The sequence below is a fragment of the Acanthopagrus latus genome, chromosome 2 (assembly GCF_904848185.1).
Source record: "Acanthopagrus latus isolate v.2019 chromosome 2, fAcaLat1.1, whole genome shotgun sequence".
NCBI classification, from domain to species: Eukaryota; Metazoa; Chordata; class Actinopteri; order Spariformes; family Sparidae; genus Acanthopagrus; species Acanthopagrus latus.
This window is the reverse complement of record NC_051040.1, coordinates 6520258-6537128: the sequence shown is the minus strand read 5'-3', so window position 1 is coordinate 6537128 and position 16871 is coordinate 6520258. Positions and strand designations below refer to the sequence as shown.

General features: G+C 41.0%; 1 protein-coding gene across 2 annotated transcripts; it reads left to right on the top strand.

Annotated features, from left to right (window-relative positions):
* The first annotated feature begins 2447 nt into the window (after window positions 1–2447).
* urb1 (URB1 ribosome biogenesis homolog) lies at window positions 2448–16010 on the top strand. 2 transcript variants are annotated; one of them, XM_037122073.1, is made up of 39 exons: window positions 2448–2927; window positions 3033–3172; window positions 3261–3412; window positions 3511–3640; window positions 3726–3822; window positions 3912–3994; window positions 4076–4201; window positions 4295–4425; window positions 4508–4703; window positions 4813–4950; window positions 5063–5236; window positions 5329–5461; window positions 5572–5694; window positions 5799–5911; window positions 6025–6144; window positions 6762–6878; window positions 7019–7157; window positions 7249–7407; window positions 7529–7728; window positions 7823–8041; window positions 8132–8305; window positions 8432–9269; window positions 9395–9599; window positions 9676–9862; window positions 9942–10000; window positions 10104–10291; window positions 10401–10511; window positions 10592–10655; window positions 10741–10909; window positions 11353–11455; window positions 11603–11763; window positions 11854–11965; window positions 12200–12306; window positions 12572–12715; window positions 12937–13046; window positions 13139–13348; window positions 13460–13701; window positions 14375–14953; window positions 15677–16010. In XM_037122073.1, the coding sequence occupies exons 1-39, from the start codon at window positions 2801–2803 to the stop codon at window positions 15865–15867; spliced, it is 6771 nt and encodes a 2256-aa protein (XP_036977968.1). In that variant the 5' UTR covers window positions 2448–2800; the 3' UTR covers window positions 15868–16010. The 2 variants fall into 2 exon arrangements, with proteins under 2 accessions (XP_036977968.1, XP_036977960.1); XM_037122065.1 differs by having other exon boundaries at window positions 2449–2927; window positions 5569–5694.
* Window positions 16011–16871: the final 861 nt, after the last annotated feature.

The following is a 16871-nucleotide window of genomic DNA, read 5'->3' as shown; positions in this document are numbered from 1 at the left end:
ACATACACATGCCTTGAGGTTTGGAGCATGTATCCAAGAGCTTCAGCATGCTTGAGAGACCACAATCTCATCGGGCTGGACATGCCCATATACAACACACGAGAAAGGGCTTCACAGACAACAGTGGCAGCTCCTGACTGGACCTCAGCTCTAAGGAAACAAGGAAAATCTTTCTAAATAATGTAACCTGCAATATGACACAATATGACATAACCTGGGCTGCACCTTGAATAGAAGCAGGAATTAGATTTGCCAAAATGAAAAAAAATAATTAATGTGTTCAACCTAGAAAACAGGAACAAACCCCTTCTTATAAACATCAAGCAATTAAGATTAATTCTCGCAACCTAAGATTGAATGAGCAAACACCTCAATGTTAGTTCATTAATTTGATCCATTTAATCTTTTATTTAGCTGCATTTTTCTGTAAATCATTGGGCTTTGCGATTCCAGGCTCAGACATTAGCCAAATATGGTGAATAATAAATGGTTCATTGTACAACAACAGGGACAGTTTCAGCAGGAATTAGGACACCAGTTGGAAGTAAATTTGTTGTCTATTTTTACGCCTGCAGGATTGATTTCAGACTTTTCCGGGAATATTATCGTCAGTGTCACGGTTTGCTAATTTTTCCATTTCATTTCTCTCTGTATCATCGAGCCTGTTTTTCAAGTTTCACAATCTCAACATCATGATTAAAGATACATTTTAATCTGTTTTGCCATGCCTTCCAGGCATTTATTCTCTAAATATTCTGCTCAGTCACTCGCTGTGAACAAACGAGTGAATAGCTTCAAACTCTTGGACTAAAAAGTTTGAGCACTCAATTTAAAAATGAAAGTTTTGGCATAATTTCATTAGGTGGAGTACCATGAAACTTGAGAGGAAGCAGAAGTGGGTCTCCTTGTTTCCTATAAATAGAAAATTAAACATTAAAGCTTCACAACATTGGGGAGTTTGGGATTTAATACATGGGCTCCAACCTTTTTGTACTTTAAGTCCCTAGACACAATCTGGTCAACAGCATATCAGCAGGAGCAGCGTAATTAAATTTTGAAAACCGCAGGATGAACTCAAAGTGATGTTTTACAATGTTACACCCTGTAATATTGCAGATAGTTTAGAATGTATTGTATCACAGGCGGAGACATATTTGCCCAAATTAGGACCTTTATTCTAAAAATGCCGGTAAGTAGTTTTTGGTGGTTTCTGCACCACAGGCAGATGTGTTTTATAGCATGCACACAGCAGCGAGCTGTAATCAAATCACCAGAATCCCAACTCACATCCCAGACAATAGTAGCGTGCCTGCAGGCCCAGCCTCACAGGGGATCTTTAATTAACTCTTAACATGGTAAATCTGGAGGCTCCTCGCAATATACTACTCTGCAACTAACAACATGTTGCATCATGTTTCTTATTTGAGCCTCTTGGATAATCTGGACAGCCGCTGTGTGCCAATCCACCTGCGAGGCGTTTTCAGTGCAAAGTTTTGGCTCCAAGCCTCTCAAACCACCTAAAGGTGACCCCTGGTGGCCATACAGCTGAATGACAACTAAAAGGCTAAATGTCTTCATTAGAACACAAACAGCATCCTTACTGAGTGAAAAAGATGTCTGTGTCATTCAAGTTCAGTCCGCTAAATAAATCCTTTTTGTCATTCTCAGAAATCTCTGAAATCTGATGTGTGATTACAAAAAACAATCTTTGTGTGTTGTGTCAGCCTAACGACAGCCTACCACTATGAAGATATCAAACTTTCTGACTGATTATTAAGTGAATTTACAAGTTGGGCTGCTTCGTTTTTCTGTTTCATGTTTCATTTCTGCTTCCAATGAAAAAAAAAACAAAACATAAAGTATTATCACTAAAACACTGCAACTACAGACTGCAAAGATCGTCCCGACTTGACAAAAATAGGTTTCATTTTTCAGAAAACACTTATCAAATACTTGTTCTGCAACTTATTTTAAGTTGACACCAGCTTTGGGATCTGGTTAGGCAATAACTGTGAAGGTTTGTTGAAAGAGTGTCTGAGAAGAGGCTGCACTTTGGCTGTAAACCACACACTCTTCAAATAGGCTACGAGGCTAAACCACAGCTATGTCTACATGGTCTCAGCAAAATGTGTGTTTTCCCAAAATCCTGCTGTAATTGAATGAAACCAAAAGAAGACATGTTGAATATAAAACATAACTGCACTGAGGCCATAATCTGTTTGGTCAAAGAGTGTACGAATAAATTACAGTTGGTTATCAAATAGTTAGAAATTCCAGAATACAAAGAAAAAGACATGAGGACTCATTCATGGGGACACTCAAGCATAATATATGATACATAAATAACACAACAATATAAATATATTCTTGTTAGAAAGAAACAGCAACAAAACTCCTGCAAAACATTAAACATATTGGTCGAGAGCTTTGGAGACTAACATTAAACACAGTGCAAACATTGCTCCTCCTCTGTCATTCTGCAGATATTTTAATAGATACCGGGTTTGTAAAGAAATATAGCTGTGGGAGGAAAGTACAATGACCAAAGATGTGTGTACTTTTGACAGGTTATTACCTGCAGACTCAGAGTAGATATTAACAGTTTTATAACTCTAAAGGATACAGCAGGAGGTAAACAATGCGGAACTGAAGTTCTGCTGCACATGTTTCCGACCGGATGACAATTTTCGTTGGACAGTTTTCTGTTTACGCTTCAACGTGGGACACTGACAGAACTTGTGTGGCAGGGAAATGAGAAAAAACTTTAGGCCGGTCTTTTTCTGTATATACGCATATTAAGATGGGTAAAAAGCGCCTCGGCGAAGACTCGCCGGAGTCAAACACTCCGGTGAAGAAAGAGAAGGTTCCGGAGTTCAATGGGACTGAGTTCAAAGCCATGCTGAAGGAACCCAGGACAGCCATGAAGGGTGAGAGGATATGTATAGTTTGTTACACATAATCATTTTTTTGTGTCGTCTGTGCAGAGCTCTCCCGTCTGTCTTTGGTCAGTTATTTCCTTTCATCGCCTCCAGGACTGCAGACATTTATAACAACCGCGAAGAAGCTGCCGTGCCCTGACCTGTACGACGTGGTCGAAGGTTACATTAAAATCTCCATGGAGTGTGCAGAAATATTCAAACTGTTAGAGGGAGACAAGCCTAAGGAGACTGAGGTAAGCTGGAGCCCCTCTCTCAGTGGATTGGACCGACCTGTTCCTCCTCGCCAGGTAAAGTTCTGATGACGTCTTTTCTTCTGGCCAGATGCTGCTGATCTTTGAGAGCCTGGAGATGATCCTCCTGAGGACTGCCAGTGACCTGTCGCACTTCAACATGGTTGGCAATACGATTGTGAAAAAGACTCTCTCGAGCCACATGAAACTTCTGCAGGCCTCCTTCCATTCAGAGAATCACAGGTTGGTGGGATTGCTTTAAGTGTCACTTCTCACTCACTCTCTCTCCTTGCAGTTTATCCTCCCATGGTCTTAATGTTGTGTTTTTATGTTGTACACAGGTTTGTCCGTCAATGCCTCAGTCTGCTGTCGGCCCTGGTGTCTCAGGGTCCAGAAGCTGCCAGAGAGGTCCTAAGTCACATTCATGTCAATAAAACTCTGTCCGGGCTGGCAAAGAGGAAGGACAAGAAGGTGTGATGAAGCATATAACCTTTATATCTCTCAGCTTTGAAAGTAGATCTCTGTATGTTTACCTTCTTCCCTGTACCTTCTTCAGGGGAGACCCGATGTCCGCATGGCTTATATCCAGTTCGTGCTGTCCTTTTTGGTGTCTGGAGATAATGCTACTGTTGGACAAATATTAGAAATTAAAGGTAATAATTCAATTCAGATTCACAGAATGTACATCTCAATGTAAAATGTAAACCACCTGTTGATGACGTGTTCTTTTGTTTTGTGTCAGAACTCCTGCCAGAGATCAGTTTGGGTCTGAAGGAGGACAGGATGTCCATAATCAACCTGATTCTGTCCACACTGAAGAGCAGAGTAAGTGCTCAGCAGCTCACACGTTCTGTCTAACAGATGAATGAATGGATGAGATAACTGTTGTTATTTGTTTGGCTGCAGGTTGTACTAAACAAAGGCATCAGTAAGACACAGAAGGTGCGTTTTTTCACACCTGCTGTATTGGCCAACATTGCGTCTCTGTATAAGTGGAACGGGATTGTGGATGCGACCACTGATGATAACAGAGTGAGTTGATTCTCTTTTGGTTGTTGAAATACGTTTTCTCTTATTCAAATGTGCTCCTCAACCTGTAAGTCTAAATTTAATTTCTTCTTTAAGATGGAAGAGGACTCCGAGCATGCTGGGATATCTGTCATCAGGGAACTTGTTCACAGTTTCCTCCTTGACCTGTGTTGCTCTCGTAAGCATGGTATCAGCTTTCATGACGCCAGCTTCGGCACCGCTAGCAGGTAAGTAATTAATATGTCAGGTTTGCTTTACTCTCTTCTGAAGAGTCCCAGTGCTGATCAGAGGATTTCTGCTGTTTTACAGAGCTGGCAACATCGTCTTGCTTCAGTTCTTGGTGGGGCTGAAGCAGGCCACAGAGGATGAACTGGTGGCAGATCTGGTGGTGAATGTGCTGAAAGGTAGCCCAGACATACTGGCCAGATACTTTCAGGAGACTCAGTATTCATACACCCCCAGAATCAAAAGTGCTTGGCAGGACAATGTCAAGTTACTGAAAAAGGTAACGCTTCCTGTGGTATTTGATTTTTAAGAGACTTCCCATGTGCTGGCTTAAATCTAGCTGGTCTTTTTTCCAGAGATAATTAATTTCCTGTGAATTCATATGTCAGATCTATGAAGCCCAGCCAGAGGTGTCCACAGTCTTCCAAGCTTCTGAGGTCGTCCCTGTCCCTCGCTTGCTTTCCATGATTATGGTGATATCTCTTCCTCCGGTCTGTAACAAGGCCTTCTTCACACAGGGCCTCAGTGTAAGTGACAGAGCCTCAGAAAGAGGTTCATGAGAGCTGTAGCTGCAGTACCATGAAGCACTGAACATGTGCTCTGCCATGTAAAACAGATATCTCCCCTTGTATCCAACAGCTTGCCAACACAACAGTGCAGCTCACAACTCTGTCCATGATAAATTTCCTCTTGAAAAGAGCCAGTAAGAACATGGAGTACCTCTTGGATAAGTCTGAGTGGCACCACTCAGATGTTTACACTCTCAACATGATGGATGAATTGGTGCAGCAGTACAGGGAGACACTGAGCAAGGTAAGCTCAGGAAAGAGCTGTATTAACACACATTCACAGTAATGATGCACCATTAAACAACTGAAGTCTCCATTTTTCATGCTCTGTCTTAGATTTTGCCCGATATGACTAGCATAGTTTCAAAGTGGCAGTCACTTAGTAAGAAGGAAAAGACGGATGTTGAAGAAAAAAAGACCAAAGCTGAAGAGAGTGCTGCACAGACGGATGATATAAAGGAAACGCCTGGTAATGACATCTACAGACGGCGTGTAACGCTTATATTAATCAGTCCTGTCAAACGACAGGGATGGCCTGTAAAAACATCTGATTGACTATGTTGTTTTTATGTGAAGCAGTTGCAGAGACAGCTGAGATAATCCTGCTGAAGACTCTGATTCTTCAGGTCATTTGTCTTTACCAGAAAGTAGTGCCACATCTGGTGAGCCAGTGCAAATTTGACTTCAGCAAGCTCTTAAAAGGTAATTTTAATCATTGACTTCATGTTTAAGTTATATGTTTTGTTTATGATGCTTGTAGTTCTTCAGCAAAGCCTTCAATATTTATTATTTTTTCCCCTATCAAGGGATTGTGTCAGAGAAAGGAATGAGGGAAGAGGTTCCCCCAGTTCTTCAGTATCAGATACTGCAGTTGGCCTTAGATCTCCCTGCAAGCAAGTTCTCCTGGTTCCGCATACAGGTGAGGATTATTACTATTATTACTGTTTCAACCTGCATTCTCAGGCATTGTTGGATTAAGGGCATTGCTTTATTATCAGCAATGTTTCTGAAGTGTTATGCTTTTCTTCCCAGGATGTTGCAGATACAGATTCCTCATCAGGAGAGAAGTCGGTGCTTTACCTGCTTCTCAAGATGTTTGTCAGCAGCAGCAGCAGCCATCTGAAAACCTCCACACGGATGCTGGTTCTAAAGGTGGGAAACATTTTTTCTTTTTTATGCATACATTTACTTTTACATGTAAGACATTGATGTTTAGATACTTGAAGTAGCTTTAAATCTTCCAGTCAGGCAGGAATGAGTGTATACCACATAGTTCACTTTGAAAAAAAAAAACTATTAGTGGGGTTTTTCTTTATACCCTGGAAATACTTGTCATCAATAGAAATAAGATAAAAGTAAAACTCTAATACACTTTTTGAATGCATTAGCAGAGCTCCCAGTAGTTTCCAAAACTAAAAGTACATCTTGGAGAATGAATTATTCCATCTGAGGGCACAGCATCATTTCAATAAGTTATGTTAGCAGTTCTTCAGCTGCATCAGGGAACCGTTCAATCCTTGCAGTTAAGAAAAATAGTTTTCATGTAACTTTAAAGAGCCTCATGCATACTGATTCTGTGATAAAACTACATATTTATGAAGTTGCTGTAATATAGTGAGAACAGCATATGCAAGTGCATTTTAGTTAATATTTTACTGCAAAAGTTTTTTATAAGCTCTAAAAATTCTCCCTATAGTATTGCTAAAACTCAGTGTTAGCAAAAAAAATAAATAAATAAGTGACGGCTGTACTTCTTGCCTTGTGTTCAGGTGCTTAAGGACAGTGGAGTGTTTGAATACACCTGGACTGAGCTTGAGCTCTGGCTGGACCAGCTGGCCAGAGTAGAGCCAAACCAACAAGAGACAGTCATTCTGTTCCTGGAGAGGGTGAGCCCATCTACCAAACATTGTCACTGTATAATTATTATTATTGTAACAGACATTTTTGTCTATTACATATGATAAGACATTTTGAATCATTACCTAGTAGGTACAATGGATAATAAACTCATGGTCTCTTACTCTAGGTGTTGGTGAAGCTGGTGTGTAATTCTTACACATACACAGATAAAGTTGCCAGCCTGGTCCAAGAGGCAGCTTACCTGCAAGCTAACCTCAGTAACCAGGAGGGAGACGCTGCCAGTATCCCAGTCTCACACATAGATGGTGAGCATTTTGAGATCAGAGAGTCAAAAATGAATACTATTAGCACAATAAGCATGTCTGTGAAACCTACATTTCTGATCATGTCTTCCAGATGTGTTAGACATGCTGGATGTCATAATGGATGGCAATGAAGGCGAGATGGAGGAGTTCGGGCCATCTCTAAGTGAAGACCTTATTATCCAGACCTTCCCCTTCAGTGTGGTGGTACCTGCTGCCCTGGAAGCCCGAAACAAACTGCCAGCAGACAAGGGTAAATCACCTCTGCCTCAACTGGGACTAATCTATGATGTTACAAGTGGTCGTTGATCTTCTGAAAATGCAAACTTCTAGTGGTTTGATGTTCTGTTAACCATTTCTCTTCTCTTTCTTAGGGGTGGTACATGAGTACTTGTCTGCGGTGCTTTCTGATGTTCTGCACTGTCAGAGAGAGCCGCTCCCTCTCTGTCTGGCTCTGCTGCAGTACGATAAAGAGCTTGTGTCTTCTGAACTCTCTGCTCCTCCTCATCCCTCCATCATACACCTTCATCAGTATTACTCCAAATGGCTACCAGAGCAGTGCCGGGAGGAGCTGGTCAGTTCCTGATGAAACCAAAAGCTTCTTTTAACTTAAAGGGTCTCATACCTTTTTTGTTTATGTAGAAAATAACGGTTCTCTCTTTTCACAGTTCAAGTCCTCTGAATGCCAGTCAGTGGGATTGTCAACACCCACTTCATTCACTGCTGTGATGAAAGCTGCGTATATTCAAGGACCGAGCGCTTTGCTTGAGGAAGCCTTCAGGAAGAATGTGGAAGGAACCCTAACTTCCATGTTGATGGCTGAGTTTCCAGTAGCAATCAAGCAGATTTTACTCTACATAAAGTCAACAGTGGAAAACTTTGGCACGGTAAGAGGACAAAAAAAGCTTCTTGCTACTACCTAAATTACTAAGTAAAATTATATACATGGACATCATACATCATATCCTTCTGCACAGTTCTCCAAAAACATTGGAACTGCTCCTCTGGGGACCTTAATGGCAATACTCCAGGATTTGGTGATCAAGCTGCAGGGCTTTCAGGAGACCACAGACCCTGAGCCAGCAGCTGAGAACTCCCAAGAAGGATCAGACCTCTTCCTGGAAATCGCCCAGTCATCCAATAAAGAGCAGGTTTGGGGAATAGTTCAGTTTTTCCAGTGACTTTTACTTGATGACTTTTACTATGACTGATGTTTCCAAGTTTAATTCTACTATTTTTAGTATAGCTGATTCTAATATGGCACCCTCTGTGTTTAGATCCTTCTTTCTTCACTTGGCTCCATCTTCAAGCATCCATGTTTGGAGCAGTGGTTTCTGGCTCTGGAGATGGCTGCTTTGCCTCCTCACACGCTGAACCCCGTCAGACTGAAGCATCTGTGTGCTCAGCTGAATGATGACATTCTGGCCTTGCTGAAGACCAGCACGCCCACTCTCCGTGATCTAGGTCACCTGGAACTTATTAGTAGCTACGTGGAGTCTATAGAGAAAGCTGTGCTCAAGGAACTGATGGAGAAGGTCTCCCAGGCTACAAAGAATGAGTCCAAAGCTTTCCAGGCCCTCCTGTCTCTGCACAGCTACATGGACTCCTGTAATCTGAGGGAGGTGGTCTCCAAGTTGCTACTCCTCCCGCAGGATAGCCTAATGTCCCCCAGCAGTAAGGGCACACAGGCCGAGCTTAGCGTCTATGGTAATGCAGCAGTGCAGATCCTCACAGAGGCTAAAGCTAACTCTTCTCAGGACCACAGTATCTTTCTGTCTCAGGCACACCTCCATGGCCTGGGGACCCTGCTGCTGTCTTGCTCCAGTCCCGTGTTGGAAGCCTTCATGCTGCAGACTCTGTCCAGTCAGCCAGGCAGTGCCAAGCTCCTCCACACAGATGTGCTGCTGCACTGTCTCCAGTCGCCTCTCCCAGACACTCAGGCCATCATCTCTCTGCTGCTGCAGAACTGCGCCACGCACCGCCTCTGCTTTGAGTTGTGGTGCTTAGAGCCAGCAAACATGAAGAAGCTCTCAGACCAGACAGAAATATTCCTTCCAGTCATCAACACCTACCTACAGGTGGCAAGCAGAGAGGATCCAGCCAGGCCCAAAGATGGTTTGTGCTAAAATAAGATCTCTCTTGTCTGAAAGCATACAGTGCCATGATTTGTATCACTGTTTTTTCTCTCATTGCCACTTTTCCATTAATGCTAATATGCTGCATGTGCTGTGTTTTTATAGTTCAAAAAGAAGTTTTAAAAGCCTTGAAGAAAACACTGCTCGCAGAATTGTCCGAGTGTGTTCTGGGAACGCTGACAGAAGACTCTGGGGCCCAGCTCACTGAAACACTCTCCAGTCTGATCAAACACTCTGCAAACATGAAGGACACCAGGGACTTGATTAACAATCTGCCCAATGCTCTCCAAAAAGTGGACAGTTTTGAAAGGTTTGATCTAACGCTTGACACTTAGATAAATTATCAGTATCGTAAATTATTAGCTAAATGTTGCTTTCTCTTCCAGGTGGCGTTTAGTGGATGTTATCACTGAGAAACTGGCTGATTGCCCAGAAGAACAAGAAACCTGGAGGAAGTCTGTCACCACTGCTGCCCTCAAGTGTCTCATCGCTGCTTACAGTCATTCTAAAGATCAGGCTGCCTCCCCATCAGAGCAGGAGAAGAGCATCCTGGAAAGACTTCAACAGCTCCTTGTGGGTTAATGTTCCTCACACATGCTGCTCACGTTTTGTTTTTACTTGATTCGTTTTACATTTTGTCTTGTTTGTACAGACATCAGCTGAAGACATCACTGCATCTGACTGGAACAGTTTTGTCAAGACTGGACTGAAGTAAGATAGTTGTTTTAGTTCACTCAGCTAGATTTTGATTCAGGAGCGTCACATCAGATTATTGTTTTTAATCAATGACCTAAAAGATATTCTTCCTCTGTAGATATCGCTACAGAGATCACCACTTTCTGAACACTTTGAGCAACCTGTTGGAACTGATGTATGGTGGCAGTGAAGTCCAGAAGGATCTGATACCTTTGTCTACCCTACACATGATGACCAGCAGCCATTCTCTGTTCCTGCCCACCATGTTGGACTCTAATGAAGAGTCTAGCAGTTGTCAGGCTAAAGGTACATTATGGAGTAGACTATAATGGAGAAAAACATAAAATTACAAACCTGAAGCTTTATTACGTAGTTGTTTATTTTCATATTGAACACATTTTTGTCATCATTTCAGAATCGTTAGTCTCCCTACTTCTCTGTTTGGTGAAGAAATGCCCAGCAGTCTGTAACATCAGTCACTTTGTTGTACTTTTGGGAGCATATGGAGCTACACTGAGTACTTCAGGTAAAACAGGAATTCTAAGCACTTTGGGGTTTGTGTGTTTGTTGTCTTTCATTCCTTTCACATCTTGTGTTGTTTTGCAGATCAGAAGCTGTTACTGCTTCTTCAGGAATATGAAAGAAACAATGTCAGTCTGCTGAAATTCCAGTAAGTTATGTTCATGTTTGTAAGTTGTACATGCAACAAGTGCACTTGTTATTTGCAAAGACTGAATATGTGTTTTTGATTGCAGATCCTTCTTGTGGGGCCCAGCAGCTGTGGAGCATCACAAGACCAGGAAAAGTCTGGGAGCCTCCCTGTGGAAGCAGGAGAGCTCAGATGATCTGTTGGCCCTGCTGAAAACTGACAGGATGCTACAGACTATTTCACACTTTCCTCAGCAACGCAGAATCTTCCTGCAGGTTGTTATTTTTACAGAAGAACATTTTTATTAAAAAATAATGTACCTTTAGGGGAGACACTATAAGGGAAATGGGTACAAAAGTTTTCTGATATTTTACTTATAAAAAGTCGAGTAACGTCGTCTAATTTGATATGCAATGATAGTCTGAAAGAAGACATATTATATTGTTGTAGAAAATAGCCAAAAATCTCAAAATTGACCAGTGTATCAAAGAAAACAATTTTTCCATCTGTAGTTTCCCGCCTTAAAGGTTTGGTTTTTTTTTTTTAGTGATGTCAATTCATACTGACTATGTTTTAAGAACAGAGAGGAAATAGTTTCACTTCATCACAAATTAAATCCCATCCATCTTCATTGTGATTCAGTGGCTGCATAGTAAGTGGGGTATCTAAGAAGGAATGAGAGAGAAAATGTGTTTTTTGTCATTTTTTTCTCTCATAGGATGATAAGGAGCTGCTGTACAGTAATGATGCCATAAAGGACCTTGGGAATTTGTATGATCCTTGTTTTCTTTTGCCTCTCTTCAGCTCGATACTGCAGCCAGGTGACTATAATATAATATAATATAATATAATATAATATAATATAATATAATATAACATAATATTTAAAGCTTTTACCGTTGCTCCTAATCAGTTAAGGTTATCACTGCTTTCATAGTCTGACATTTTTTCTCTTTTCTACATGACAGAATGTGTGATTGATTGCCTCAAGTTCATATCCACTCATGCCCTCGGAGTGACTGTAATGGCTCTAAGTAGCTACGACTCAAAAGTGAGAGCTGCAGCGTATCATGTGCTGAGCTGCTTCTACCAACATCTGGAGGGAGCTCGAATCAGGGAGAAGAGACAGGTAAAGTGTCAGTGGGAGATGGTGTGTGAAATTTTAAATATTACATGTGTGAAATTCACCTCCCACTGACGGCCTGTTTTTATCAAATAGCTGCTGTATTTGCTGGATACAGTGAAGAATGGAATCCGACAGCCGAATCAAAGACTTCCATTTGTCCTGACCACTTACGTCGCCAAAGTGGCTCAGCAGATGCTCAGACCTGGTGTGTAACCCTGAAAAAGTCCCTGACCAGACCAATGTGATTCATAGTGTTTACATAAGGACGTAGGATTTTTTTCTGAACTAATTAGAAACTTTGGATGATTAAATTTGAATCTTTTTATATGCCCTACTTGATGCAAGTCTATATACAGTTTATGTTTACTATTGCCTGCTGCTAACTGACTTTAACCCTCCAATCATTGCCCTGTTATCCTTGTTCTTCCTGATTTCCCAGAGGACCACATGTACTTGGTGTTGAACAGGTTTCTGCTGTCCCATCAGAGTTTGGACTTCAGGAGAGTCCCTGAGTTCTTCAAGCTCTTCTATGGCTTTGACTTGGAGGTAAAGGATTATACAATCATAACAATAATGATAAACAGACACAACGTTTATTTTATTTTCGTCTACTGCAAGTGATTATGAATGACTGGCAAATTCCAGCCTGCTAAGAATAAATGACGTTCCAAATAAACTCGGCCTATATAAACAACATTTAACCTTCATCTGTTTGTTTTTCTCTGCTCAGGCCTTTTTATAGAATGATGTCATCTGTCTCTGTGAAGGACAGTAAACTGGAAGTTTGACTGACTGACTGTTTTTTGTGCAGCATAAAATGGAACGCGAGTGGATCCTGAGTGTGCTGGAGGAAGGGATAAGTGATGGACACTGTTTTCAGTTGTGTGACCAACAAGGCATCTTCCAGACCCTTTTAGGCTTCAGTAGCAGCCCCTTATGTGATGAACACTCCCAGGTACACACTTTGTGATTCATGATGTTACACATCAGCAGATAAATCTTAAACTATGTGAGCAAAGAAATGAATAACTCTACTAAATTAAGCGTGAAAACTAACGACTAAATGAGGAGATTAATGCTCTGAAGTGCACTTCAAAGTAAATAAATAGGATATAAATAGGATATTTATGCACATTATAAATAATGTGCATTTATTTCTCATGTATCTGTCTCTAGGCACAGATTATAAGGGTGTTGTGCCAGGCCGCTCGTGTAATCAAAGCAGCTTATAACCTCACCAAGAGCTGTGGGCTCCTCACCTGGATAATACAGATGCTTGAAAGAAGGTACACTTAACATGAACATTCATATTACTACAGTGGTTTCTTCAGTCAGTTTTGTATTTTCTACACAACCCTTTACTAATTATCCTCCTCAGGAATCTAGACCAGCAGCTGCTCGGTGCCATGATAGATCTGCTCCATGTGCTGTGGTTTACTACCCTCGGGCAGAAAGAGAAACAGGCAGATGAAGCCAAGATTTCCGTCTCCTCTACAGAGGAGAAATCTCAGAGCCCTGTGAATTGTCTCCCACTGCCACTCATCAGTGAATTCCTGTGTGTGGCATTAACTATCAGCCGATACCTCAGGTGAAAACTCAAGTTTCACGTCAATCTTCAGTCACCTAAATTAATCATGAGATTAATGTTAGCTGTCTTTTGGTCAAGGATGTCATTGTTTTTTTAATCTCCTCCTGGCAGGTTGGGTGTGAAGGCCACTCAGCTCAGCCACTTTCTGCAGACTCTGTGCTCAGTACTGAAGCATCGTGAGACAGCTCTCAACATAAACAAACAGGCTGACCGGCTAATGCTCCACCCGCAACCTCTCTCCTGCACCGAAGTTCTTGCTCTGCTTCTCTGCTGGGCCTCCCTGTCCCGCGATACAGCACTCCTCACACAAATACAGGCCTTGTCTGAAAAGCACAAAGTAAAGGAATTGCTGGGTGAGTGACATTAAGTGTATTGTTAGTTCTACCATATGGAGGAGGTTGTACAAATGTCATTTGTCATGGTTGTATTTCTGCCAATGGGGCGGACAAAATACTATAAAGGAAATAGTGACTAGCTTTGATAATTACATAACTGGGAACATAACTGGGATAACAGGGAAGGTTCATCATGTTTTGTGTTTTTGAGACTTGTATATCATTCTGTAGCTTCTCAGTAGTGTTTCTTATGTATTCATATGTAGGAATTCAAGTTCTAGTTCAAGTCTGTATGTTAGAGCATGTTAGGGCATCAGTGCTTGACGGAATAGAATGCAGATATTTGGGGTTATCTGAGCAATTAAAAATTAAATGTAGAGCCAAAAGGACCATTTTTGATGTTCAGGACCAACAGTGAAACCCACATTAGAATGTTTTCATCATCCTGGTCTTTAACACTGCTCCAGGTTGGCTTCACTTTTACTGACCCCTGTGTTCTCATCTCTGTAGGGGAATGAGGCTTAAAAAGAATCATGTTGTTATATGTGATGATGTTACATACTGGAATCTGCAATAGTTTTTTCCATTACAAACAGTGGAGGATTTAGATCTTTGTTTTGTTTCACAGTATCTAAATCATTCCTTTTAACTTTCAAGGCATAAACACAGTTTTGTTCATCCTCTTCCTCAGGGACAGGAAAGGATAAAACCCGAGGTAAAGGCTCCTTTTCCAAGGTCCGCACAAGAAAAGACAACCTGGCAGAGGATGCTGATACAGAGAAACAAGAAGAGAGTCTCCTGACGGAGTGTAAATCTTACCTCAGCAGAATCTTTGTTCACTGGGAACCTGTGTTTCCCCTCTCTGAACTCCAGCTGGCTCAAACAGGAGACAAAATGGAGCCCAGTCAGTTGGCCAGTGATACTGCGCACCTGCTCACCAAGTGGTCCCTGAGGTGTTTGGTGGAGGACTCGTATGATGAAAACAGGACAAAAGAATTCTTGCACTGGGTCAAAAAGGCTGTGATAAAACACAAGGAAACTGTGGATGTTGTGTTACTCGACCATGTCTTAAAGGCAGACCTCCTTCGACTCCACCATCAGGCCTTTGAAGCTCAGTGTCACTCTAGCTTCTCAGCAAGAATGGAAACCTTCCAGCTTTTTACCAACATCATGATACACTTACTGGAGACCCAAGGCCAACTTCCTGAGCTTCATCAGGCAGTCATCTCTGCCTGCCTGCCAGAGGCCACTCTTGATCAGTCTAGACGTGGTAAGAGCCTGCCAGCGCTTTCACAGACTATCTGTGACTGCTAGTGTGCATTATAAACAATACTTCATCAATTACGTGATATCACTGTCAGAACACTGTGCCTCTCTTAGAAACTAAATGTTCCACTCTGTACTTTGAAAAGATCTCTGTTGTCCTGATAGACTGGAGTTTCAGAGAAAGACATTTTTAAATATATTTGCAATTTTTAATCACACAAATGTGTCCCATGACTGTTTATCATTGTGCTTCTTGTAATACAGATACAGGTTGACATTCTTTCATACATTGAAATAACATTACAAAAACATTTACTTTGTCTAGTTAAGAAGACTATTAAAGTGGATAAACACAGTTACATTTTGCAGAATTTATTAAAATTCCCATCGAAAAAAAGAAATGCCATCGAATAATCAAAATGTTAATGCACCAACCCATGACAACTGGCGAATTATACAAAACTGCTTCTGTGGTTGTTCCCGCTACAACAGTGTCTCTCTGACAACATTTTACTACAGCACATACAGACACACTCACACACAGACTCACAAGGTAAAAACAATATGAGCTGATGCTGTCGTGGCTTTTTAATGCGCACAAGCATGTTTATTTCTTCTGTCAAAAAAGCCAGATAATGACATCCTGCAGGAGTGTCCTTCAGGAAAATAACTCAGTTGTAATAGGTGGAGTGTAAATTAATCAAGCTTCCCATTTTCTCTTCTCCAGAAGCTGGGCTGTTCCTGTTGTCACTGTACATCAGTGAGTTGTGGAGCGGCGCCACTTCAGCGGAGCTGTTCCTGTCTCATGTAACTCTGGTGACCAGAGCCAAATGTAAAAGACAGAAAGCCTCTAAATCATCACTGATTCAAACAGCTGTCAGAGCCATCTGTGATGACATCATCAGTATGAAGAGTTAGATGTGACATCTGACTACGACTTTGTTCTTTGTAAAAAGAAACCTTACAGTCTTTCATTTTGCTGCTTTGTTTGGTTCTTGTAAAATGTCTGAAGGTATTTTGTAAAACCTTTTGTAATAAAATGGCGATTTATGAATATATTACACATGAGTGTTTTTAACATACCCTTAAAATGTTTTAATTGCATGTGAATTTGGGGTATTTAGAATACCAGAAGTATTATCAACTTAATTGGAGAAATTGGATTCTTCAAGTAAAGCATTTTTTCCCCAAAAGACTTTATTGATTTTGCAATAAATACTAAACAAGTACAACATCATATAGCACACCATAAATAAACTAAAAATGTACACGGTAAATTAGGTAAGCAACATAGAACAACAAAAAGGCAATGTAAAATCCATCCAGGCAGCAGCGACAAAAAAACACCCTGTTTCTTTCAAAAAAAAAAATTATGGAGTTCAGGTCCATCCACCATGTCAGCTTTCATCTAGCCTTTGTCCAAGCTGAGTGAATCTAATATGAGTACTGTGTCATGAAGGTTTCCAGGTCAAGAGAGAAAATCCTGTTGCCAGTAAATGAACAAGCTACATGTCATATGGTAAGACATTAAATGTCTCTTTGTACAACAACAGTGACAGCAGGATGGGTATTCTGCATCAGTTTTTAAAAGAATATCTTTTTTTGCCAAAAGCAATAAATTGTCCAGCAAGTTAAATATGAGAGATGAAAGTGACATATGTTTAGACGCTATGTTGGATGTTTTCAAGATGAGAACAAAGAGGTTGACAATATAGATTAATCTGTTGCTGAATTTTCAGGAAAAAACAAGAATATCCTCCTGAAATTGATCTCCCATTACCTTAATGCCTGTCCTCTGAGGACGCAGTCTCTTGTGCTTTTAACATCTAGAGCAGAGTTCACATGTGCGTACACTGCCAGTTAAAGCACAGAATAATAGTTGCATAATAATTTGTTTAATGATAACGATGGCCTTGCACTTT

Bases quoted from the DNA above. Each gene is read 5' to 3' on its own strand.
- urb1 (XM_037122065.1), top strand. From the start codon at position 2,801: ATGGGTAAAAAGCGCCTCGGCGAAGACTCGCCGGAGTCAAACACTCCG. The intron at 3,413-3,510 runs GTTGGTGGGATT...TGTTGTACACAG, and splicing joins TTCCATTCAGAGAATCACAG to GTTTGTCCGTCAATGCCTCA. The intron at 13,702-14,374 runs GTGAGTGACATT...CCTCTTCCTCAG, and splicing joins CAAAGTAAAGGAATTGCTGG to GGACAGGAAAGGATAAAACC.